The sequence below is a fragment of the Rissa tridactyla genome, chromosome 3, assembly GCF_028500815.1.
Source record: "Rissa tridactyla isolate bRisTri1 chromosome 3, bRisTri1.patW.cur.20221130, whole genome shotgun sequence".
NCBI lineage: Eukaryota > Metazoa > Chordata > Aves > Charadriiformes > Laridae > Rissa > Rissa tridactyla.
In genome coordinates, this window is record NC_071468.1 from 16,978,522 (window position 1) to 17,003,878 (window position 25,357).

Genomic DNA, 25,357 nt, shown 5'->3' on the forward strand with positions numbered 1-25,357 from the left:
TATGCAGGTGAGCCCTAGGACTCTACTACCATACCGTGAGTCAATGAAATAGCTAACTTGCCAACAGCCTCATGCGGGAACTGTTTCAGAAAGGCTACTAGCTACTTTTCTACTTTCTTCACTTATTAGGTCTCCTTTGCACAACAGGTTCTACAGTACAAAGTTATGTCAGCTCTACTTGTGAGTATAATTTTCACATTTTTCTCCTCCACTGACAAGAGCTAACTCAAATGTATTCTGGTCTATAGCCTATTTCAAAGAAATTCAGAAGGTATCCTTCCAATGCCTCCATTCCAGGAAAGAGTGGAGCAGGTTTCTAACTTCACTTAAATGCGGGGCAGGTTGGCTGGCTGTCTCTCTTTCCTACTGCATTTATGGTCCTCCTGTCACTGGGCATTTGCAGCTTGTTATCTTTTGATTGCTTTTCTTAAAACACATGTGCAAAAAACATACTTGCAAAAGCAAACATCTCTTTGTTATCAGTTGTTCTGTTTGGCTCTACGTATTTAGGCATCTGTCTCCATACTCTTTTAATAGTTCCTTAATAAATAATGTGCTTAGATTTGGTCCCAGGCGTGCAGGTGTGGCAATCATGCCATTTCTGTTCCGGCTAGCCATTTAGTCGTCTTTGCTGACTTCAGCTACCGAACCATTACCGCTGTTTTATGCTTGACCACTATTTCACAGGCATGACAGTGCTGATGAGCTTTATAACAAGGTTATCTTAGCAGGAAAGGCTGTACAGAGCTCTGCTTGTGACCTGAGGAGTTACAGTCTGAATGATGCTTCTCCATTTATTCCTGCTTACCTCGGCTGTCATTCTTGAGAGTCCTTTTCCTATTATCACTTTAATCTTTTCCAGGTGAGAGTTTTAATCCTGGCTGCTTCTAACTATCCTGCGAGCACAAAAAAGGACCTTTTGTCCCTGGACTAAATCCACTTTGTGAAAAACACAGTCCAAAATGATAGCTAAGAGGGAGGGGAAACTAACAGGAGGGAAACACTGCTTCCCTGGAGTGGCTTCTAGGCTAGACCAGGCAGTTACCACGTGACAGGTTTCAAAGAAAAAGAAAGTCAACATGGATTCAGGGTGTGAGGCAAAAATACCTGAGTGGTGACTGTGACTGCCAGCGGGTGGTTTGTGCAGCTTTGAACGAGCGTCTCTGCTGGAAACAACTGTAGCACCAAGTTGGGGAAAAAACCCAGGAATCTTCAACTGTCCTCACTGAAGCCTCAAGAAGTTCATTTCCTTAGGACCTGGAAAAGCGTAAGAAACCTTGTTGGTCCTCTTCTCAAGCCTGAGGCTCGCTCTGCCTTTATTATCCCCTGTCAGACACAGGGGCAGAGAAGCCTGGGCTGCCCAGGGCTGGCAGATGGTCCAGTGCCCAGCGCTGGGGCCCCTCACTGGAACCAGACCAGGTGGCTGCTCAGGCAGGTAAAAAGGTGGGCGGGCTGGCTTTGCTCAGGAGGGAGGCACTAAAAACAGTGCTAGCAGCTAAAAACAACTGAGCTGGGGCCAGGGGCTCGAGTCTGGGGCTACAGCACCCTCCCTGTGCCTCTCTAGTTTTACTCCTGTGCCCCAGAGAAATAGCCCAGAGCATGTTTTAGTCTGTACTTTCAAGTTTATTTTCCTATCCTTCTGGAAACTGCTTTCTTTTAAAGAACTGTTATAATATAGAGGAATCACATTGTCTTTGTGTGGCCGCATCTCATCATATAATATGAGGGGACAGAAAACCAAACAAATAAATACAAGCAAATAAATGTAGATGATAAACAGGAACTGGATCGTTACATCCCATAGGTAACTTCTGATTACTCAAACCAGTGTCTATTTTTTATGGTCCTTCTACTCTGTCAGGTCATTAAACGCCTTATTGTCTTAGGTTTTCCCCATCAATGATAGGAATTGTCACAGTACTCACTTGCCTTATTACATGCTTCCTGATTTTAAGTTGGAAAATGCTGTATTGGAGTTAAACATCCTAGCAACTTAAGGGAGGGGGTGAGGGGGTGGGAAGGGGCACATTCATTAATCATCTGATGAATGAAATTCTTTTTTAGATTGTAATTGGCTGGAGGGGCCCCACGAAGAAAAGTGTGTTTACACTGCACAGCTTTTTATGAGCACAAATGCATATATTATGATGGCTTAGACCCTGGGCAAAAGCTTGGAGCTTTATTTTTGTTTCAGTAAGTAGATTTGATCTAATCAGATAACAGCAGCAATACAAATTTTCACAATAGCAGTTGGCCTTTATCTGGCCAGTCTAGGAACAAAGGCTTACTGTTTGTGATATATCTTTCAAGATCTTTTTTATGGCCTCAATAAATATTACAAACAAACTCCTTGTCAGAAGGCTTTCTGTTAGATTAAAAGAAAAAGAGTGCTCTTTGAAGGTCTTTGGGGTTTTTTTCTGAGAAATTTTACCAAGCGCCAAATACAAATAGTCCTTCACAGCATGTATCACTAGCCCGTGGGAAAGATGCCTATAATTATTGCCATGAGTGAAGCAAAGACTAACGATATTAGGGTATTAGATGAGGATATTTTACTTGTTCTGCACTTTATCCAAGAAGTAGGAATGACTCTCAATTCCCTACAGAATTCTGACATGTGAATATATAGGGAAAACTGAACAGGGAGACTCTTTCATTTGGATGGCAGGAAGGGACCCAAGAATTGAAGAATGAGATTGAGACACGTTTGTCTATTCAGGTGAACTTCAGTAGATTTTAGGCAGCCAGGTCCCCAAAATCTGACCGCAAAGGCCCTTCCTTCAGTCACAAACCCCCACAGCACCACCATTTCTGCTGCTGCTCCCAGTACATGTAAACCATTGCACAGGAGCACCCCAGGGTGAGGCGCCTTCCACAGTGATTGCAGATGTTGTGGAGATCAACATGAAGAACACGGCGCCAAGCAGACCTCCTTGGGGAAGCCTGCATGGAGCACTTCCAGCAGAGCTGCAGCTTTGGGTCTAGCGCTGGGCATACTAGCCATGGACATTTTCTTTCAAACTATAGCCAAGGAAAGGTCTCTGATATTATGACCCAGTTGGACCGTTAAAGGAAGTGGAAGACCTGAGTACTTAGCCTTCTTCAGTCTGGTTCTCACTCAAGGAAATGGCTTTAACCGCAAGGTTATAAGCACTTAAGTATGTTAGGTAACAGTACCTTTTATCTCTCCTGCAAGAGCTTGGCTGTGCAAATAAGAATGCAAGAGCTGTGAGGATTTTTTTACTGAGCAGGGGTTGGAAGAAAAATTCCTTGAATTATTTCGGAATGAACACTGCTTGCTTGATTTTGCTTGTTTAATCCAAAGCGCTAGTTTAGCTAAAATCCATAACCAGACTTCATCTTTAGAGCCCGTGCTGAGTAAAAAATTAGCAACTAATGTTACTGTCCTCTACGTCCCTTTGTCCTTATATGCCCTGGCATAATGTTGCATCGAATCAGTATTCCCCTTTTTTTGCGGAACTGGAGAACTGTAGCTAATGCCTCAGTTTTTTTCTTAGTATGTCTTTCCACTTTGAGGTACTGGTTTCTAAAGTTACAGCCTCTAGCCTTAATAAGTTTGACCCATTCTCAGAAAAGTCATAGGTAACCAGCTCAACTGTTCTAGATACTTTAGAGGAAGTCTCAGCCCTGTGAAATATAAATAACAGAGACAAGTTTCCATCATTTGCAGTCGGGTTTGCTTGTTATTCTCCTTTTTTGGAGTTGGTTGGTTTGGTTTGGGGTATTTTTGCAAGTCTGCTTCATTCTGTTCGAGTGCTTCCACAGAAGAGTCAGTACAATCCAGATAAGGTAGGAGCTGCATTAGCCATGTATCAGGGATGGGGCACATCATTGTGTGGGGGCTGCGATAGGTTTGTGCATGTTTTCTAGTCTTCGTTGTGGGACTTTGATGTGAAGTTACTTTTCGGACAGGGTAGCTAACATCCAGGATTCCCCAGGCAGATAGCTTAAGTCTTACCTTACCTTCCAGACTAAATAGCAATGTGGAAAGAGGACAGATGCAGTAGGTCTTGCTAATGTAGGATTTAAACCCCCTTTATATGCTGGTGCACTTGGTCCGTGCCTAAGCCAAAGTACAGTGAAAAGGGAATGAAGAAAAGAAGATGGTGATGGAAAGTGGGATCATTCACTGACATCTCAAGTCTTGGGTCAGGAGCAGAGTCTCGCATAGGCTCCTGCAGCACTTCTGGGTTGGCTCAGCCATCCCACGCTGCTAAACGGGTGAGAGACCATTTCAACCCTAACTGCCAACAAGCTGTATGTGTGTTTCATTGTATTTTACAGCTCAGCTTTGTCCCGTCAGCGTGGCGAAGTGGTAATAGACTGTTGTATCTGCCATAACCCCTTTCTTGGAGCCGTTACAAGCACCTGATATGCACCATGGGCAAAGGTCAGTTACAGATGTACAAAGATCAGGCATTTAAACTTTAATACTATCAGGTCATGAACATTTTCCTAACATTTGTTCTCAAAAGCAAACTGGGTTTGAAAGAGGAAGGAGGAGACAAGAAAGAAAGGATTTCTTTGACTTTGTCGGGATTCTTGTTCCAGAACTTGTGGGGTGAATCAAGAGTGCTTTGAAATCTTAGAGTCCTCCTAGCTGACATTATCTATACTGAGTCAGGCTTAACCTAAAACTAAGCAAAAATGTCCTCATTTACCCAAAGGTTCCAACCTCTTCCTGTTCGTTGTTTCCCTTTTCCCAGTGTCTCTTTCATGCCCACGTGCTTTGTACCCGCAGCTGATTTCTTTATTGATACTGTTTGTGAGTGCTGCACTTCGCCAGCTTCTGGCAGAAAGCTCTGAGGTTAACTAACTCTTCTAGGAATTGGTTAATCCCTTGTCCCAAAAGGATTTAACAACTGACTATTGTTTCTGCTCTGGGAAAGGCATCCTGCAACCTTCGTCAGTAACACTGGATGCCATGTAGAGGCGCAGTACGCCAGAATAGTTTCATACTAAGAGCACAACTACTTCAAGCAGAATTTAGAAGCTGTGTATGGGCAGGACCCCCAATTCATTATATCACAACTGTAAACGTGTCCATCCCTACCAGGCAAAACAGATACTCTGGTGAACATAAGAGAGGGACAGAAGTTGGCAAGAATGTACTTATATTAGTAGCTAACAATCAGAAGCAAAACATTTGAAATTATATGATTTTCTACACAGAAACATCTATTGCTGATTAGATTTGAAACCGGATAACTATTTGAAATCTTAGAATTTGACAGAAAGCAGAAGCGTGGCACCAGTCTGTCGAGAAACTTATTCATAAACACTGCTGCAAACTCAGTGTAGTTTAGGTTAGATGAATATAAAACAGCCTCTGTTCAGTTAGCTGGACTCTGGACATATACATATAGAAGTTGGCTTAAATATCTTTTCAAAACATTCACAAGAAAAATTGTACACTGATGATGAAAGCAGTGTACATATTAAATTTTAAGTTAAATCAGTGTAATTTTATACACAAATCCATCTCACTATAGAAAAAAATAATAATAAGGGACAATTAAGATGGTCTTTGTCTCTTCGGTACCTAATGTTTTTGGGTATAGAGGGGATTGATTTTACAGACAAGAAATACACCCTGAAGTTGTTTAATCCTCTTTCTTCCCTTTCTCTGCAGAGTGTTTGTGCTACCTGTGACAACTAGTGGTGTTTCACAGAAAGACATCACGGTAACAGCAGCACTCGTGCAGGCTCCAAGTGAGCTCTCACATCTTGCTGTCCAAACAGCAAGACCCTTAGCTACAGAGCTAAAGGGAAAAAAACCTTCCAATCTGGCAGTAGGATTAATGTTTATCCCTTAATCCTAAAGCAGGCTTGTGGTAATTAGAGATGAGATTCTCACACACTCATCAAAAAATACTGCTACCTTTATTATATATACACCCTACTCATCTGTGATTCAGTGACCTACAGAAAATGGCCTGGATGTTTTTGTGAAAGTTAGCATAAGCAGAAAATTTAGATCTTTTCTTTTGGTGCAGATAATGAAAAATTTACCAGCTTTACCTCTGTCTTTACTTCTTTATCCACTGACCACATCCCAGACACCTAAATGACACGTACTCTTCGTCACAGGACTTCATCTTTGTGGAGTTATTTCGAGCAATTGGTGCTTGTGATGGGCACACAGTTCCTCTGGCTGACTGAGTTGTCATCTAGGAGGATGTCATGGTCACTGCAATAGGTTATTGAAAAGATTTTTAAACTCTTTAAATCTTATTGATGATTATATCAGACTGGTGTTCTCTAGAGTCCACTCAGGTAGCCAGCACCTCTGCTGCTTGGCTCCCCAAAACCTATGGCTGACAACTAAGACGCATTTAGGCCTGCCGCTCATTTTCATAAGCACATACGGTATGTGTCTCTTCACTTCCATTGGTGTGTGCTGGTTCATATTTGACCTAGGGCTATGTGGCAGAAGGAGGGGAGGCTGCGGAAGAGAGTAAGCACGCTACTGAATGCTGCACAAAACCAGTTCTCTTTTAAAAAGGAAGCAAATACTCTCGGCCATCAGCAGGGACAAAAATAAGGTATGTAACCCGTTCTTTATTTATGTGGACTCCAGTGCATTTTTGACAGGGGTGTGGAAAGAGGAATGGCACTTCATCTCCATGTCCATGCACAGGCACGTAACCGAACGGGATGGTCATCATTTTGTGGGAAGAATATTCTTCCCAAAAGGATTTAGGTGCTAATGTACAATGGTGAAAGGTTATATAAAATGCTACATGGAGGGATTCTGTTAAATTAAAAATCTTTGCTGTCCTCACGAGAGCAGTCAGAGGCATTCCTTACTGCCAGCATCCTCCTCCTGCTCATGGAGGGCTGAGATTTGAGGGAAAAGGTAGTGACTTACGCAGAAAAACTTGAGGGAGTTTACAAATGTTAAGAGATTGTTAGAGACTTCTTCAACTTACAAGAACGTGGAAAAGCACATAAATGTAAAAGCAAAGGTGGCTAGAAATATTTCACCATTTTCTTATTTTCTAATAATAAAAATAAAACTACATTTCTAAATTTAAAACGAACAACTTTTTCTAATTTTTACACTCTAAACACTTTGAGCTTTCTCTTGTGGTAAGTTGATACACATGTATTAAATTCGATTTCCAAAGTACTTTCTACTTGTCACTGCTTTTGGTGATGCTGTGATTTTGCCCAAACTTTAAAAACCAGCCATAACATTTGGGCAAATAACAGGAGTGGAAATGTAAACGTCTGAAAGATAAATGTAATTTAAAACTCTTTGTGCTAAACATCTTATATTATGATGTCAACAAGAGCCATTGTAATAATAACAAATAATAAAAGGGAAACTTGGGGTTGTGTTTTCATGGTTCCAGCAAAGCGAAACGTAAAAAGTCAACAGGATCTTGAGTGACCTGCTGTATGTTTAGCTGTGTCGTTTTTAATAACCTACTACATTTTAGTCACAAAGACAAACATTATACAGTTTATTCTTTATAACGTCCCCTTTTAACAGCGCATGCTAGGTCAAAAAAAGAGGGTAGAAAACACAAATATTTTCTAGTACTAGGAATTATTCACCATAGATGCAGTTAAAATCTCTTAACAGAATTTTGATACACACTGCAATTTGCTTTTCTTGCAGCAGACCCTAAATTCCTGAGTGAAACAAACTGTGAATGAAATTTGAATGCCAGGACTTCGGAATTCAGGACTCTATCCTATATTCATAATCTCTTTTACTTTCAAGAATCAGATCTTGTCCCAAAACCATGAAATTGTCTTAAAAAATGACAAGATTATCATTTTAAGTTGCAAGGTATGTACATTTCCCACTTGGTGTTTGAGCCTCTAGGGTGGAAATTTGCACTCACCCTAGTAGTCACAGTAGTTACAAGTTAAGGTTTTAGTATAATCAAAGGACTTTGAGAACATCACCAAAAACATTAGGCACAGTGAGATTGTGTCATTTAAGAGATTTGATGGTACTATAATATTTTTGTACTTCCTATATAGCAGATAGTTGCTAAAAATGGCTAGCCCTTTGCAAGGGGAATATCGTGGTGGTTTCGACTGACACGCTTTTTCATTTCCCAGAAATCACTTTGTATGACGGCAACACGCATAAGATGATTTTAGTTCAAGTGCAGTATTCTGCATAGAATTTTGTACTTGTGCTTTAAACAAGCAGTGTGCTCAAATCATAATAATAATTAGCAGGGTTTACCTCTCTTTAATTACTGGCTCAAACCCAACTTTTTTCCATTAGAAGGCCATCAGGGATTTGGTTCCATAAGGATTTCCACTTAGTGAATTTTAAGCAAATTGTGCTGGAGGTCACAAATACTCTTCCATGGGGTTGTCATTTCATTCCAATAAATGCAGAGGCAGATGGTTGCAATCTTAGTTAGAAGGTTTTTTTAAACTACAGTACACAAACAGCCACTTCAGAGCTAATAATTTGCTTTCTTCTTTACCATACTCAATAAAAAAGACCTTCCTTCCTTTGAAGGTTTTTGTTGCAGATAAAAAGAGACAAACAGGCAGGTGGCATAATGCAAGGAAAATCCAGAGTGGGAATAAATTAATAAATGGATTCATCAGTGAGATGCATAAATTATGTTATGCACCTTTTTGTATAACAGAATTTACAGTTCAGGAAATGTAGTTTTCCATAAAATGTTAAATCTTGCAGCACAGTTTCAGACTACCCCGTTTTTTCTTTTCCTTCACTGTTTGTTCCTGCCTATGCTTTCAAAACTATTTTACAACCCTTTCAAGAGCAATTTCACATTGCAGGGTTAATCTGAGGCTCAAGGAGCCCCAAAAGAGGTCCCCCTTTTTAAAATTCATGGCTGTTAGGCACTTCTGTGTGACAATAATCTGAATGCCAAACAGCGTGATTGCCTTCACAAGGAGAGCGCTCAGGGAGAGGGCAGCGTTGGCCTGCTCTGTTGGGATGACTGGATGACTGCACTTTGGTAATCTAAACTGTTTAAACCTGTTTGGATAACTGATGAAGGAATTAAGCTAATACACCAGCATTATCCGTTCCGTGACGCAAATTAAATAGCTAAGCCAGGACTTTCACACTTATCTGGAAGGGTTTTGGTGCTCCCCTTAAGGTAGATAAAGGAGGCTTACTTTTCAGGTCGTAGGAGGTGCTCACATCTCTTTGGGACCCATCTTCTGGGACTTCAGAGAAAGGATAGATCCCAAATCACTAGTCATTTTTAGTGTGACATTAGTCTTTTATTCTTCAGCTGTTAAAAATGTGCCTTACAACTTACCGCATAGATAGCCAACTACAGAATTAATGCTTACTATTCTCACTTTTTTCACATAGATTCATGATGATTCGTCAACAGCTAGTACTTATCTTTGGAATATCACTAGCTAGTGACATATGTGCATTCAGAAGCTGTTATTCAGAAGCCCAAGTCTCCATATATTATTACTGCAACCTCACAGATATCCCACTTGTGCCAAAGGATACAGTGAAGCTTTTGCTAACTTTCAACTATATCAGACGAGTGACGGCAACTTCGTTTCCACTGCTGGAGCACTTACTGCTGTTGGAAATCGGAATGCAATGTGTCTATCCTGTTACCATAGGAGAAGGAGCTTTCAGGAACCTGCCAAACCTCCGTGTCTTAGACTTGGGATTCAATAGGATTCTTCAACTGGATCTTGATGCTTTTGTGGGCTTGACAAGTCTGACTGTACTCCGTCTGTTTCATAACTACCTTGGAAATCCCATCCTGGAGGAACGTTACTTCCAAGATTTGAGCTCATTAGAAGAATTGGATCTTTCAGGGAACCAAATCACAAAACTTCAGCCTCACCCCTTATTTTATAATCTAACAGTCCTGAAATCTGTGAATCTGAAATTCAACCAGATATCCAACCTGTGCGAAAGCAATCTTACCAGCTTCCGAGGAAAACACTTTTTATTTTTTAGCCTCCGTTCTAATTATTTGTACAAGACAGATGAAATGGCCTGGGCCAAATGCCCAAATCCATTCAGAAATATTACGTTTAACTCACTAGACCTTGGTGACAATGGCTGGAGCACACAGAAAGTCCAATATTTCTGTACAGCCATTAAAGGAACTCAGATCGGTTCTTTAATATTTAGCTCTCACACAATGGGCTCAGGATTTGGCTTTAATAACTTAAAAAATCCAGATAATAATACGTTTGCTGGACTAACAAGAAGTGATCTTCATTTGCTTGATATTTCAAATGGTTACATTTTTTCTCTCAATTCTTTAGTCTTTCAAAGCCTTGGTAATCTGGAATTGTTGAACCTTTTCAAAAACAAGATCAATCAAATCCACAGGCAAGCATTTTTTGGCTTGGGAAACCTAAAAACTCTCAATCTCTCAAGTAATCTTTTAGGCGAGTTGTACGATTATACTTTTGAGGGTCTACGTAGTGTAATATATATTGATTTACAGCAAAATCATATTGGGATGATTGGCGAAAAATCATTCAGTAACTTAGTAAGTCTGAAAACAATTGATCTCCGAGACAATGCCATTAAAAAACTCCCTTCCTTTCCACGTCTGACCTCTGCCTTTTTAGGTGACAATAAGCTAATGTCTGTAGTCGGCAGAGAAATCGCAGCGACATACCTTGAATTAGAAAGAAATTGGTTGGCAAACCTGGGTGACCTGTATATTCTTTTCCAAATTCCAGATGTGCAGTATATCTTCTTAAAACAGAATCGCTTCTCTTACTGTGAGAAAAGTGATAATGCTATAGAAAACAATCAGTTAATCTATATGGATCTAGGTGAAAATATGTTACAGCTTGTGTGGGAGAGAGATTTATGTTTGGATGTGTTCAGGGCACTGTCCAAGCTTCAGGTTCTACATCTGAATAACAACTACCTTAGTTCTCTTCCACAGGAGATTTTTAGAGGTCTAACATCTCTAAAAAGACTTAATCTAGCTTCCAACCTATTGTCTCATCTTTCTCCTGGGGTTTTTCCACAAAGCCTAACAAACCTAAACTTGTCTGGAAACCAGCTTTTTTCCCCTGAGCCTGAAGTCTTTATGACTTTGAGTATTCTGGATATAACACATAATAAGTATGTCTGTGATTGTACTTTAAAGAGCCTGCTAGTGTGGCTAAATGAAACCAATGTAACCCTAGCTGGCTCAGAAGCTGACAGGTACTGTGTATACCCACCTGCATTTGCAGGGGTACCGCTGTCGTCTCTGACATACGATGGTTGCGATGAAGATGAACTCCAACAGACACTCAGGTTCTCAGTATTCATCTTCACCTCCGTCACTCTTCTAATGTTTCTGATGACAGTCATCGTTTTCACTCGATGTCGGGGGATTTGTTTTGTCTGGTATAAAACTATCACAAAAAAAATTATAGACAACTGTCCACAAGTAGCAGATAAAAGTGAATACAAATATGATGCATATTTGTGTTACAGTAAAAATGACTTTGAATGGGTCCAGAATTCTTTGCTAAAGCACCTGGATTCACAGTATTTTGATAAAAACAGATTTACCTTGTGCTTTGAGGAAAGAGATTTCTTGCCTGGGGAAGAACATATCAACAATATTCGTGATGCCATTTGGAACAGCAGGAAAACAATTTGCATAGTGACCAGGCAGTTTCTCAAAGATGGGTGGTGTGTGGAAGCCTTTAATTTTGCCCAGAGCAGGTACTTCTCTGATCTGAAAGATGTCCTCATTATGGTAGTGGTCGGGTCGCTTTCTCAGTATCAACTGATGAAACACAAACCAATTCGAAACTTCTTACAAAGAAGTCGATATTTGCGGTGGCCTGAAGATTATCAAGATGTAGACTGGTTTTTAAATAACCTTTCTTGCCAAATTCTGAAGGAAAAAAAAGTGCACAAGAAAGCCAGTGGTATAGAGCTGCAGACTGTAGCAACACTCTCGCATTGATACCGTGTGGGTTGCTGGCTTTCTAAATGTCTCTTTTCCAGCCATGCCAGGGCAGGAATAAAGAGAAATTTGCTTCATCTTCCCTTGAAAAAGCAGGGAGAAAGATGACTATTTCACTATATACCCTAATAAACATGGAAACAGCTTGAAAGCAACCAGCAAATATATGAAAGTGCAATTATTTTATGGACGATGACACACGCTTTCAGATGAATTAAATGAATCACAGATGCTTCACATTTTGGATGCTCAGCTTCAGACACTTTAGTCCTGATTTTTGGAGTACTGCTTACTTACAGGTCTGTTTCAGTTCGAGAAGGATGTCCATGGTTGTTTTTTTTTTTTTAAAGAGCCCATGGTACTGTATGGGAGTGATCAAGTATGCTCTCACGTATGGCCTAGCCTGACCATGACTTCATGGATTACTTACTCCTGTGCTTTCTGAACTCTGTAACTTTTCATGCTCTGTTTCAAAGTCGCATCAGTGCTTTGCACCTTTATGCTTTAAATTGGTGTAACACAGATTTCGTTTCTTTGTTTTCTACTCGATTAGCCTCAGCTTCTCAACTGGAACGTACAAACTTTGAACTTTATTCGTCCCCTTCCCCTCCACAACTTCTTGGCTTGGTGATAAAACTACGGCCATTGGTCTACTTCATTTGCTGCCTGGTGGTTTTTCAGTCGAGCTGCCTCCTGCCCTGCGGAGAGGAACAGGTACCCCTTTAGATCTGAAGCGAGCCTGGGCTTGAAAAGCAAACAAGAAACTACCTCAGCAGCCGTGCGGGCTGTACACCAGTGACACGGCCAATAGCCCAGCGACTGCCAGACATTCTGGAAGTGGAAAGTACAGACAACTTGTCGGAAATTTGGGTGGTTCTCTGTACATCCTGTGTCCTGATCAATTCTAAGGTGTTTTTCTGCTTCTATTACAACATTTTTTTAGAATCATTAGTGCCTGGTACTCTCTTACCTCTCTAATCATTTTACCACTGTTTGTTCAGGTGTGTGTCTTCAGGGGGTTATTCAGGGTCATTTTAATAAAAGTCTGACTCAGTGTTCACTGTTATAGAACCCGCACCTATTATTTCTATGGTGACATACTCCTGGAGTGTACTGTTCATTTCAGTTTGTACATTTATTCAACAAAAGCCTACCAATGTAATTTCAATGAGTTTTTTGCTGTAGTGAGGAAGCAGGAATGGGAGGTTTTATGAGCTGTCTGTCTTGACCTTGGCTGCAAACAAATAATACTGCCTTAACTACTTTGATGGAAATGAAAAAGTACAATCCACTTCACATCAATGTAGTTGTTTGAATACAGACATGCCTGTGGCTGATCTAATTTACTCTCAGTGTACAGGATTTCTATTGATAAAATTACTACAGTAAAATATTGCTTCCTTCTCAATCAGTGTAGTCATTCAGGAACAGAAAAGGGCTAAACCTTGGAAAATTTTCCAGGTGGCATGGGGCCGGGAGGAGTGGATTAGAAAAGGGATTGACTGTGCTGATGAAGCCCTGGGTGTCGCTGTTGGCTCAGATAACAGCAAGGGCTTCCTAAATTCCTCCTGCCTCCACTCCACTGCAGCTGCTGCCATTAGGGAAAAAATGCTGCTGCAGAGGGAGGTGTGGAAAATGAACCAGCAGCCCTGGCTTCCCACAGCCCCCCTGGGCTGTCAGAAAAGCCACTGCCTGCATTTCAACTCCCCGCATTTCTTACAGTTCTCTGAAAACGTCCAACCTTTTTCCTTGCCCCCCCTTTTTCCTTCCCATTAAAAATGGGAATTTTAAAAACATGCTTAAATTATATTTGAATGAATGTCCCAAAACATTTTTGGTCAAGTGTTAATTGAGAGCTTTCTCCAGTTAGGACCTTATTGTATACTTACAAGACACTCCTATCACTTCAGATACTTAAAACTTACTTCTGCTAACCTATGTATGCAGGAATGACAAGAAGATACAGAGATTACTGAGATGGCTTTAACCAATGTTTTTCCATTTTGTTTGAAATACTTCTGTCTACTTCATGCTTTTGTCACTGCTGGGAGGTGGCTACATAAAACTTGTGTTTGGATGAAATTTCATTGTCTGCCTCCATCCTCATATACCATTTTGGAAACGTAAAGAGATCAAACCTGTGTCAGGAGCAGCTGGGAAAACTTCTTTCTACCACAGAGGCAGCTTAGAAACATAGAAGTAGCCCAGCCCCCATCTGCCCCTTGCAAATTCTATCGTGAGGGGTCTACAAAAGGCAGTAAAAGGATTTTTGGAGAACATGCTGCTGAACCATTCCTGATTGTGGAGTGGTTTGCAGGCATATGGATAACTGCAGTGTCAAATTTTAAAGAGATGCAAAATAACTTTCTTTTTTACTCACTAAGAAACCACTCCAAGCCTGAGACTCTCAGAACAAATGCAGTTGGTACAGTCTGTCCTATACAATGAAAAAATGGCTTCAAATAGATCATAGGACCCTGTTCACCACCTCTGTAGAGTCACCTATTCTTAAATGTCAAATCCCAGGGAATTGTCAAGAAAGGGCTTGTGCAAACTTTATACTCTGCTCAGCAGGAACCACAAAAGCATCCTGTACAAAAATGGAGAATGACTATGCTTGATGAATTAAGGCCATAAATTGAGCCTCAACCTCATAATTATTGATCAGATTCCCTTCAGGCTCACTGGGAACATTACTGCTCTATTAGAATTTTATGGCTCTTTAGTTAAGGATACTCTCATCAGTTTTACTCACCTTCCTCAGTGAAAGACATTAACTTGTTGGAGAGTGTCCAGAATAGGGTGTGAAGTGTGACACTGGCTCTAAAGCAAGCTATTAAGACGGAAGCCAGTGAATTTATTTGCAGTAGCAGCACAGGGAATATTCAGAGGACAGTGACTCAATGCCACATGGTATCAGCTCAGATATTTAACAGTAAAAGCCCACCCCCACCATTGCAATATGTATTCTAAACATTAACTGGCCAAGCAGGCAGCGTTGTTCAACAGCAACAGCTAGCCAGCCTGTCAGAGACTGCATGGGCTCCTACTCGAAATCAAGGCACTCAGGACCAGAACCCAGATTCTTCAAATATATCCCTATGGAGGGTAACAGAGAAGCCAACAATGATATTCCCGCATATAATTTCATATTTTACATGACTGTTATTTCACATGCAGTGAAATCAGGCTGCTTTTCCCCCTCCCATCTAACATGCATACTAGTCTCAGCAAAGCGTTGTCCAATTATATTTCCTAATCCCAATTGCTAACCCCTCCTCAGAGAGACTGCTCAACGTGCTGGTAGATCTATCACCTTGTTAATTTACAGTTAGTATCCATCATTGCTCCCACCCCAATAGCTGTACTGCCTGTGTGGAGAACACTAGCATAGGTAAAACTACAGAGAGAGTTCAGTTTCTTGCGGGGGACACTCCTGCATTTGTTGCTCAGAGTCACTCTGCCTTTCATTTTCTTGTATCACATCATTAACTCAGCTCCTTTGCTGACTTCTGGGTCTTTTTCAGCACGACAGCTCTCCTGCTTCTCACTGCCAGAGACCATCTGGGTTTCAGATTATTGGATCCCACCTTCTCAATTTCATGTGGTGCTGATTATTTTACAATGGCTTTAACATGTTCTCGTCTTGCTGGAACTGTGAATAGCAGCAGTCCAGTTAAATCACAAAGCAAGGCCCATACCTGGCAAAATACTTACTTACAGACAAAGAGCAATACGCAACTGAGTGGCAGCGGTGAGTGGTGAAGACTCTGCGGACGGAACAGAAGCAGCACATATGAATCTGTGGGAAAGCAGCAAAATTAGGAAGGGTACACATGGCAGTCTGAACATCTTGCCATCAAAAGGGGACTTGGGTTCCATGAGAAGTGGAAACTTGAAGCAAGCAAAAACAAAGGAACAAGATACATCTTTAGGGTCTGACTCTAAAAACATGCCCAAATATAATGCCCTAGTACAGTAAGCAGATTTAACTTAAAATAGGACTAGCACTAGCAAATATTTGCAAGGTTTCTTTGCACTATACAGTACTGCCAACAGCAACTACGCAGTTCCATAAAATAAGGCTTCCAAAATCAGAAGACTGGTGTAAAAACCCTAAAATATTATAAAGCAATTATAAATTTTGTATTTGACCCTGTAAGGCCACATTTTTACACTTTCTCCATGATCACAACAAGGTGGATATTCATGCAGCCCACAAATAAAAGAGCCGAAGATTTAAGAAATAATCCAAGTATTTCAGGACTTCTGCTTAACTGTGAAGTACACCTAAATCAGTCATGCCTTGAATAAGGAAGAGCTTTAGGAAGATGGTGAAGAAAAGACAGGCTGGCTTTCCTAGCCCGCTCTGGGCAGTGGTCTTACATCACAAATGTTTCTTTCATTCTTGCAAGATTTTCTAGTTGTTGCTGCTAAATAGGATCAGCAAAACTACAGCCTTCATTGTAATGAAATAACCTGAAGGAGAAGTGACAATATGAAGACTTCCCATACAGACAAATTTACATCAGTAGTCCTTACAAGGCCTCTTCTGGTGGTTATTCCATCAGGCTGCTTATCAGTCTCTGAGAAAGTATCAAACACCTTTGGGATGTCAAACAGCTCGTTCTGCTCTTGGGTACAAGCAAATTTTAATACATAATTTTTAGTTACCTGTTTTCTGTATTGTCCCTCACAAAGGCGAGCTGAGCATCTTGGTCTTCAAGCGTGACTGTGCTACTCCTGGCAGCCATCAAAGATTCCATACACTGGAACAGAACTGCAGGTGCTGCTCCACCCGTATTTCCTTCAACTAAACAAAAGCTGCAAAAGCAAAGTTTAGAAGCCAAGGTTTACCTAGAAGGCCGCTGTGAGCACTGACTTGAATCACAGAGAACATTGGATGCTAAGCAGGTACCAGAAATTTGGAATTCGGCCTTGTTAATCAACCTTGCAGCACATCTAGGCATTACTGTTGGGCCAGTACAACTCCTGCATGATTCTTTCTTGGTCTTTGTACAGATTGACGGGAGGCTTCTCTTCCCTTTCTAACCTTACCTTTGCTTTCTGTATTGTGTACATAAGGTGTAGTGGGTGCCAAAAATAAGTCTACATTTCCTTTCCCAATATGCGAAAGTCAGTATATAGGTATGACATGAGTTATTTCATAGCGCAAAGACTATCTATTCATAGCAAACTCTGTTTGTTTCAGACATGCGGTTTTCCTTCCTTTTAGATAGCCTATTGTTTGTCTTTTCCATTTGTATTAAAAATAAAATCTTTGAAAACTGCAAGTAAGAGAGAAAAATATATTTCTTCTGAAACTAACAATTCTCCAAACAGGAAGGTTAGCTTTTTCCTGTTTAGACATTATGTTCAAAGAAAGGAAGTCGGGATTTTCAATGATAATAATAATTACATGGTATGTAAACATCAGTAAGTATCAAAGAAGGCTTCACTCTTTCTTTAGCGTGTCCCAAATGTTACACTGCTGTTTAGAGTATCTTTCTCTTTACCAGTTCACCAGCCTCTTGCAAAACTGGGTTTATGAGCAGTCATTGCACTGGGTTGATCATCTGTGTGCAAGCTGCCACAGAAAAAGGACAGCATTACGAGGCTGCCTCCAGCCTGCATGGAGAGCAGTGACGGAGAGGAGTGGAGCAAACAGAGAATCCTCACACAAAACAACAGTTTGATGTGGCAAGGCTTTTTCTTTTTTTGTATCAGGATCACACACACCAGGCTGTGTAGCCTTTTCACGTTGCCACTCAAAGCTAAGTATTTCAAGCCATGCAGTCTGTTGACGCTGTTCCTAAAAACTGAATTGGCAATGTAATTTCAGCATTGTGATTAGATGCAATATCAAAACATAGATATTTGGTACATGTGGTACCTTGTAATAGTGAAACTAGAAGCGCTTCACAAAGATAAGTGCATTTTATTATCTTCTCTTTAAAGATGGAGGAATCGAGGCAGAGAGAATGAAGTAACGTACTTTTTGTCATGGGCAGCACTGGGAAGAGAACTCAGGTTTGACAAAAGATAAGCTATTAGGTCTGTTTGCTCTGTTTTGTAGGAGTTTTATGACATGCATTTTTATTACCTTGGAAACTTAAGTCTTCTATTTATCTGTAGAACTAATTAACAGTGTAAGATCTCCTCTTAATGTACCACCAGTTTGCCTGTGTAAGGCAGAACTACTTTTATAGGGAGGAGATTGACAGTTGCCAACTTGAATGCCAGTGATTTTGGGATGATCACGATAGGAGCAAGAATTCTCTGGGCATTTCACTGGGAGTTGCTAACACTTTTCAGGTAGCCACATGGGCTGGTATTTCTGACGAGGGCTTGCAAATTAAGAACAAGAGGAAGAACACTGGAGGACATATGGCCTAGTCCAGGTGAAGATACAGCTATGGGAATGCCAGCAACGGAGCAGGGAGAACAGGGAGAAGACAAAGTATTTTTAAACACATGAACTCTCTTTTGAGAACTCTAAGATACCAAAATTTCATCAATGGTCAGGAAAAAGCTTTGGAATGAGCCGTTTGGATACGTTGCTTCAAAACAATGAAGCCTAAGAGTTTAGTGTGAATAAGGAAAAAAAAGGTGAGACAATTAATGGTAGGAAGTATGAAAAATTAACAAACATATCCCAATTATAACCTCCTTTTTCCGAAGTTCTGATGTTCTAGGATTTACTCCCACAACTGCTCATCAGAAAGGAAAACCCTAGGCCCGTGCACCCAGCCTTCCCTTTGGGATGGTGAGAAATGCCAGGGTGAGTCACTTATCCTGTTATAAGAGTGTTAGCGCCCGCAGCCCTCCTGACAAACATTCAACACTCCTGAAAAGCAGGCCTTGAATTTCTCACCCTTTTCCTAGGGAGAACAGCCCTCGAGCTGCAAAGTGAATGCATTCCAACTGCTGCTGTTGGAAGCACCTTGCAATTCTCAGTGTCAGCTTCTTTATATTCAAACTTTAACTGCTTTGTAACTCCTGTTTGTAACTTTCCTAGTTCCACATTGTTGAACATTCCTTAACCATCTTTTGTTGCAAATGGATTTCGACCCACCCAGGAAAGGACCGTCCTGTGCTGCAAGTGAGGACTGACAAGAGCTGAGAAGTACGCTCCATGGCAGGAACGTGTGCGCAATTAAATACAAGTTAGGGAAGATCTACAAACCATTAACCTGGGTATGTCAACCATACTCACTACTCAGATTTCTGAGAAAACTCACAGATTAATCACAGCCCTTTCTCATGTTTCTGAAGTCTGGACTGCAGTTTTCCTGCCAGAGACGTGACTTTTTAAGAAGATGCCAGCGCAGCCTTCAGTGGTAGCAGCCAGTGCGGCCCCTGACAGACCTCATGGCACAAAGGGAAACACAAGCTTGTGTGGAATAAACTGAAATCCAGAAAACACAGCACCTTTACAAAAATCTCCCAATACTCTTTAGGGACACATCCAGCAAGAGGAAAATGTAGGCTGTCGGTTAATACAAAGCTAGTGGTATTTCACTCAGTTCTGTCTTTACAATTCTTTATCAGGAGTAATTTGGAATGTAACTTGATGGAGAACAGACTCAAGCTGGGAATGACAGAACTTGGTTAGTTTAAATAATGAAGGAATTTCTTCTATTTTGTTCCTAAATCTTGAGACAGGTCAGTTTTCTGCCCTGTTTTCCATTTTTGTGCAATTCTCCTAGCCTAGGTTCGGGCTGAAGATGGAAACAAATCACTTCATGAAAGAAGACAGGCTGCAAAAGATCTGTAGTCTGATCTGAAAGAGCTGAAGAACCCAGAGAAGCAAAAGAACTACCAACAACAATGGCTGCAAGAAAATTAGATCTGAAGCTAGCAGAAATTGGATTCCAGAGTGAAGGAAGAGGAGCTGCATTACTACAGAGGGCACTGTCCCTGCCAACTCACTATCTATTCATATTGTAGATGCAGGGACTAAATGAAAGAGAAAGAATGGTAGAAGAGGCCAAGAGGCCGATAACTTTAAAGACTCTTGTGCAAATCACTCTCCTCATGCCTCACTTCTTCATCTTTTTCATGGGAAGACTAGCATAAGCCCTCTATCCTAAAGGTCCTGTAATTGCAAATACATTAAAATCGAGAGACATTTAAACACCACGGAGCAAGGTAAACACAGAAGACAGATAAGGGCTTAACTTTTTTCACTTATTCCCCTCTTTAGAAAGGAATCCATAGGTTTGTCCTATGGCCACGGAAGTACACTGGCACTTGTCTTCACACCCAGAAGAACTTTCACTGAGGACAGTTGTTATTGCAGTTTTTTGCTAAAACTGGAAAATCTTTCCTATTTAGCATGGCTTCTGAAAATAAAATAATGTAGTTCACTAGAAAGTGGGAACCCACTCCCCCTGGGTGTTCTTCCTTTCGAGTATTTGCTCATACTTCTGTGGTTGTTTTTGCTAACAGTGTCCTTTTCATCAGTGTTCTTCTCTGAAGAGACTCATTCATAATATTCTCATTTGGGTATACACACATTCGCCCCCTTGACACTTCAGAAATCCGCAGTTCCATTCATACCCCAAGCACACACATCAGAAGGCTATTTAAAAAGCCCCAGGAAGTTTGCTCAGACATGCTATTTTAGGAGACTTGGACTGGTTCTTGGAATTTTACAATATTTAGAGGATTTGGCACGGTGACTATTTCCACACCAGGACACGTGCGCTGTCAGAACGCATACCGTACACCTCGTGGGAGAGGAATAAGCTACCTGCAAGCTAAGAGATAAAGAGGAAGGCCTATAAAAATGGTGAGAGTAGTTGTAGTAAGTAATTTGGGGAAGATCGACCCAGTCGGCCAACAGCCCGACCCTGAAGAGAGAGGCCGGCCAGGCTGCAGCTGGGGGACCATCTGCTGCTCCACCACCTGTCCTGTGCCCTGCGAGGGGGAAAGGCCAGCGCATACAGAACATGTTAGCGTGCCTGAGGATGGGTTACAACATAATTTGGTATTAGCTGAAGGGACAGAACTACACTATCTTATTCATGTTACAGCCCTGTAAAGCACATAGCTACAAAGCCTGACACTTCCGCTGCACAACTCCACTATGTCAGCATACGTGTTGTGGTCCAAAATTGTCAGAAGATAAAAGGGCTGCCCAGTCATACGAAGCCTGAGGAAGAAGAATAAATACGATGCTGCAGTTTTCTACGCAGCTCCAGCATACTTGCTGGCAGCTGCTAAAGGCACCAGAGAGGCTCCTTTTTAGCAGAGGTGCCCAGGGATAGTCCATCCTGCTGACACTGTGGTGGTTGCCAGACTTAAGAAGCTACTTAAATCAAAATTTTAAACAACGGAACGAGGAGGTCGCAGCGGCCACTCTACCAGCTTTATCCTTCTCATTCAACAGGCAATCTGTGACAACCTGCTCAGACACCACTGACTGACTTCAGGGAGCAGCACCAGGGACACTGTTATTAGTAAACAATAATTTCTGCCACCCAGTTACTCTCCACGGGGTCCTTGCAGAGTCCACAGTTTACGAAGGATCCCCTGACTCACCTCAGGTTTCCAAGTACTCAGTATTTGCAAGCACTTAGGAAAGAGGCCTGGTACTATAACTTGGGGACCTATCAGGGATATCTGCAGAAAAATGTTTTACCAAGTAGGTAGCTGTGAGTAACCACGATGGCTGGGCTGTTCTGCCTTCTCAGTTTTCAGAGAAAGGTGGCATTTCTCATATGTCTGTTCTCCCATGGGAGACACAGCCCGTACTTCACATACATGAGACACAGCCCGTACTTCACATACATGAGACACAGCCATGGGTGATGAAATCCACCAAACAGACCTAAATCTTGCAGAAGCACAACAGCAGCTCTTCTGCAAAGCCTCACCCTTCCTTCTGCCGTGCTGTAGATTCTGCTGCTTCTCAGATGACCTCAGAATACAGAGTTTTTAGCTTAACTGCTCTCTTGACCTCAGCTTTACCCCTTTGAAGGAAGAAGTTTAGCAGGAGATGCTTTGGAGGGATACAGCTTGTACTCCACATGTAGAAGCAGCAGCTTTTCTTTCAGTGACCCTTTGGTAGCCCTTGCACTCAGGTTGGAGATCTCCCCGCATCCTGTTGACTGTATTTCTTTGGAATGACAAAGCAGCACATCCTGCTTGAACCTGTGAACCTTTGGCCAGACCATCACCTTTAGAGCTCCAGGATACATGCATTAATAATGCCTGATGAGCTACCACGATGTGCTTGATGTCACTGAAATTTGTCTTTGCAAAATGTCATTCTGCTCTCCTGGGACACGTATCAGAAGCCAGAATCATCACTAAAAGCTGCTACACCACCAAAACACCATCCACAGCAAAACCAGCAGAGATTTTAGACAGAGCTGTTGGATTTATTCTGACTTTCTGCAAAGGCTAGAGATGTACCAAGCCTCAGTTTTCAAAGATCAATGCAAAACTTCGTCCCAAGTGGCTCAAGGTGTGAGACTCAGGTTTGCCTCCCACAGAGACCCAGATTTTTGTCAGATGATAACTGTTTTTGCAGTAATAAATATTTTCCTGCTCCGTTTATTTATACTTTCACGTCACTTCAGAATTTATTTTTTTTTTAATCAAACATACCAAGAAAGCTATATAATTCTGTGTGTTACTTCACAGTTTGATAGAGAAAACATGACCTAGGAAGGTAAGAGTCTGAGAAGTGAGATGTGATTGCTTTAGCAGGAAGGTTAATTAAATTAAATTCCTCAAGATCTAATCCCTCCTGCCTAGCTCCCACTTGCCTTTTGTGACTGCTCTGCATGTTTCGATCTACCCACTGAGAAGTGGTTGAAAAGGATAAAGGTTGCAGCCCGCCTGCCCTATATCCACTGACTTTGAGGAGGATGGGAAAAACACCTTTGAACAATTTCTTCTTAGGACTAATACACTCACTAGAAATCAACCTAATCAGTGAGATGGTGACTGATTAATGGGTGTTTTGGCTTTGATGAGTCAAATGAGATGAGAGCCTGAGAAACATCTAGGTGGTTGTAAACTGGATGAACTGGGGAGGAGATGTCTTACACAATTATGTTGTGGTGAAAAGAGAACCAGGGACCACAAGGCAGAAGAAAACAAAAGGGCTTGAAAATGAAAGAAAACTAGAGAAAAACAAAAAATGCAGAGAAAAACAAATGAGCTTTTTACTTTTTAAGCAATCTAAGATCTGACCCAGTTTCATCAATAGGAAGATACCCAGGGAGTTCCATAAATCTTTTAGTTGAAAAAAAAAAAAAGGCATTTTTACTGCATCTTGAGTAGATTAATCCCACAGCAAGAAGTATAATCTTTGTTTTCCAAAATCTTATCCCTTCTTGGGAAATTTTTAAAGCAGTATTAGATCTTGATGAGGAGAATCAGATGATCTCAGCCCTGGACCAGCATCTGACTTACAGCATCCAAAATGATCAAGATTATTCTCCTGCAGATGTGGCCCTAAGCATCTTTAAAATTTGCAGCTGTCTATGAATTCCACATCTAAAACGGAAAAGTCAAAGAAAGAGACCACCATTGTGACTCACTGCTCTCAAATCTCACTTGCAAAAAAGATGTCTCTGTCCCTTCCCAAAATATGAGTCACAATTTTCTGACGTGGGCCAGAAATCTGCCCTCCAATTCTCAGAAAATGGTGTTTATAGCATTGCAGTATCTCATGATTCAGGAATTGCAAGGCCTCTTCGAGAAACAGAAAGGGCTGCTACACCCAGGTTACAAGCAAATAGCATGACCCCTGGAGAGAAGACATCCTTGTGGATGAATGTGGGGATGAGAAAACAAAGATGAAAGGATTGCTCTTGATAAGGCACAATCTCTGTGGTTTCCCTGTGACAACCACACACTTCCATAACAGGAATTCATATGGTAATAGAAGCTTATTGATACGTATTTTAAGTAATTCCCGGGTTTTGATGCCTCCAGGAACTTCTTCAAAAGGTTCCTTAGCAAATTGGTACTTCTGTTTCATCAGTAAATCAGAGTATCAAGCACACAGGAAAATCAGCTACCCAGGAACTGCTCTCAGCAGGAGTCAGAAGCAACATCTGCCCCGGTACATCACCTTCTCCATTAGCCTTCTGAAATTAGATTTGACTTTGCCAAAAGGAGTGTGCAGGTATCCTTGTCAGCTCCAGAGGCATGAGACAGCAATGGCACTTTAATGACCCACTTAAAAGTAATGAAACAGCCATTTATCCTAATTGGAGGAACACTAATTATATCAGAAAGCAGTGCACTCTTAGATGGCAGAGTGCAAATGCTATCTAATCAAACTTAATGAATAGGTAAAGTATCCAGACAGAGCATCTGTGCATCACTCACACATTCCTGCAAACAGAAAAATTAGCCTGTAGGGAGCTGATCTGAAAATGGAGGTTTTAAAATGGAAGGTTAATTATGGTAGTTGAATACAGGCGCTTTATCTAAAAACAAGCTCGCATCATGAGCCTCAAGGGATGTTTTCCTTTTGAAAGAAATGAAGGTAGTTGAAGGGTGGCTGGAATGTGGGGGATCACCCAGCTTGCAGGGCCTGTGGTGGTTACCGGGAACACGTGAGGGACTCCCAGTCTTCATTCACGGGATAGAAGAAGGTTTAAGACAGCCTTTGAGTAAAGCCTCCACCGATGCTCACCACTGCTGCTAAGCCACAGGGGTAAAGCTTATGCTGAAATGTCTTTGTTTTCTCTCTAATTGTCTCCCGGTGAGCTGAAGAGAGTGCCTTTGGCACTGCTGCTGGGAGGGAAAGGTCAGTTCCAGTATCTTCCCAGCCAGACAGATTGGAGTGCAGCAGAAGCAAAGTGTACAGCCCTGAACTGCCACAACTCACGTCACATCCTTCAGCATCAGTCCTTAAGGTCAACAAAGGGATCGCTTATGCCAGGCTCTGAATGAGATCCCATTTGCTCTGCATTAGCCAGGAAGCTGGTGGTTAAGGTGCAAGGGCTGGGAAGGGACACAAAACAAGGATCAGTGGACAGGTCCCAGGGAGTGCATCGGAGCCCAGCACTCCTGGAAGAGCAGATGATTATTACAGGGGGAGTGTAGGGGTCTTGCCTTCAGCAATCACATGGATATACAAATGCATTTGTATGAAAGTGAGCTGGGTTTTCTATGAGCTGTTCACTGACGGGATCCCAACACCTAGGAAAAAAAGAATTAAAACTTTCCCACCTCTTTAAAAAAAAAACCTCTAACAAGGAATAGCAGTGAATTGACAAAATTGAAACCTCTGCCAAGGAAAAAAAGCCATCAAAACTTGTTCCTGTAAGCAAGGTACAATGTTAAAGTCAGAAAACATTTACCCTCAAGCCGCACTAGGCAGAGCCTTAAAATATTAGCAGAATTGGCTGCATGGAAGCCATGCAAACAGCGCTAGTTTTATATAC

At 41.5% G+C, this 25,357-nt stretch overlaps 1 protein-coding gene across 1 annotated transcript; it reads left to right on the plus strand.

Moving 5' to 3' along the window:
* Positions 1–6,535: 6,535 nt before the first annotated feature.
* Positions 6,536–12,320, plus strand: TLR5 (toll like receptor 5). Its single transcript, XM_054195481.1, has 2 exons — positions 6,536–6,566; positions 9,350–12,320. Exon 2 carries the CDS (start codon positions 9,354–9,356, stop codon positions 11,937–11,939), a length of 2,586 nt encoding a protein of 861 aa, XP_054051456.1. The 5' UTR covers positions 6,536–6,566; positions 9,350–9,353; the 3' UTR covers positions 11,940–12,320.
* The last annotated feature ends 13,037 nt before the right edge of the window (positions 12,321–25,357 follow it).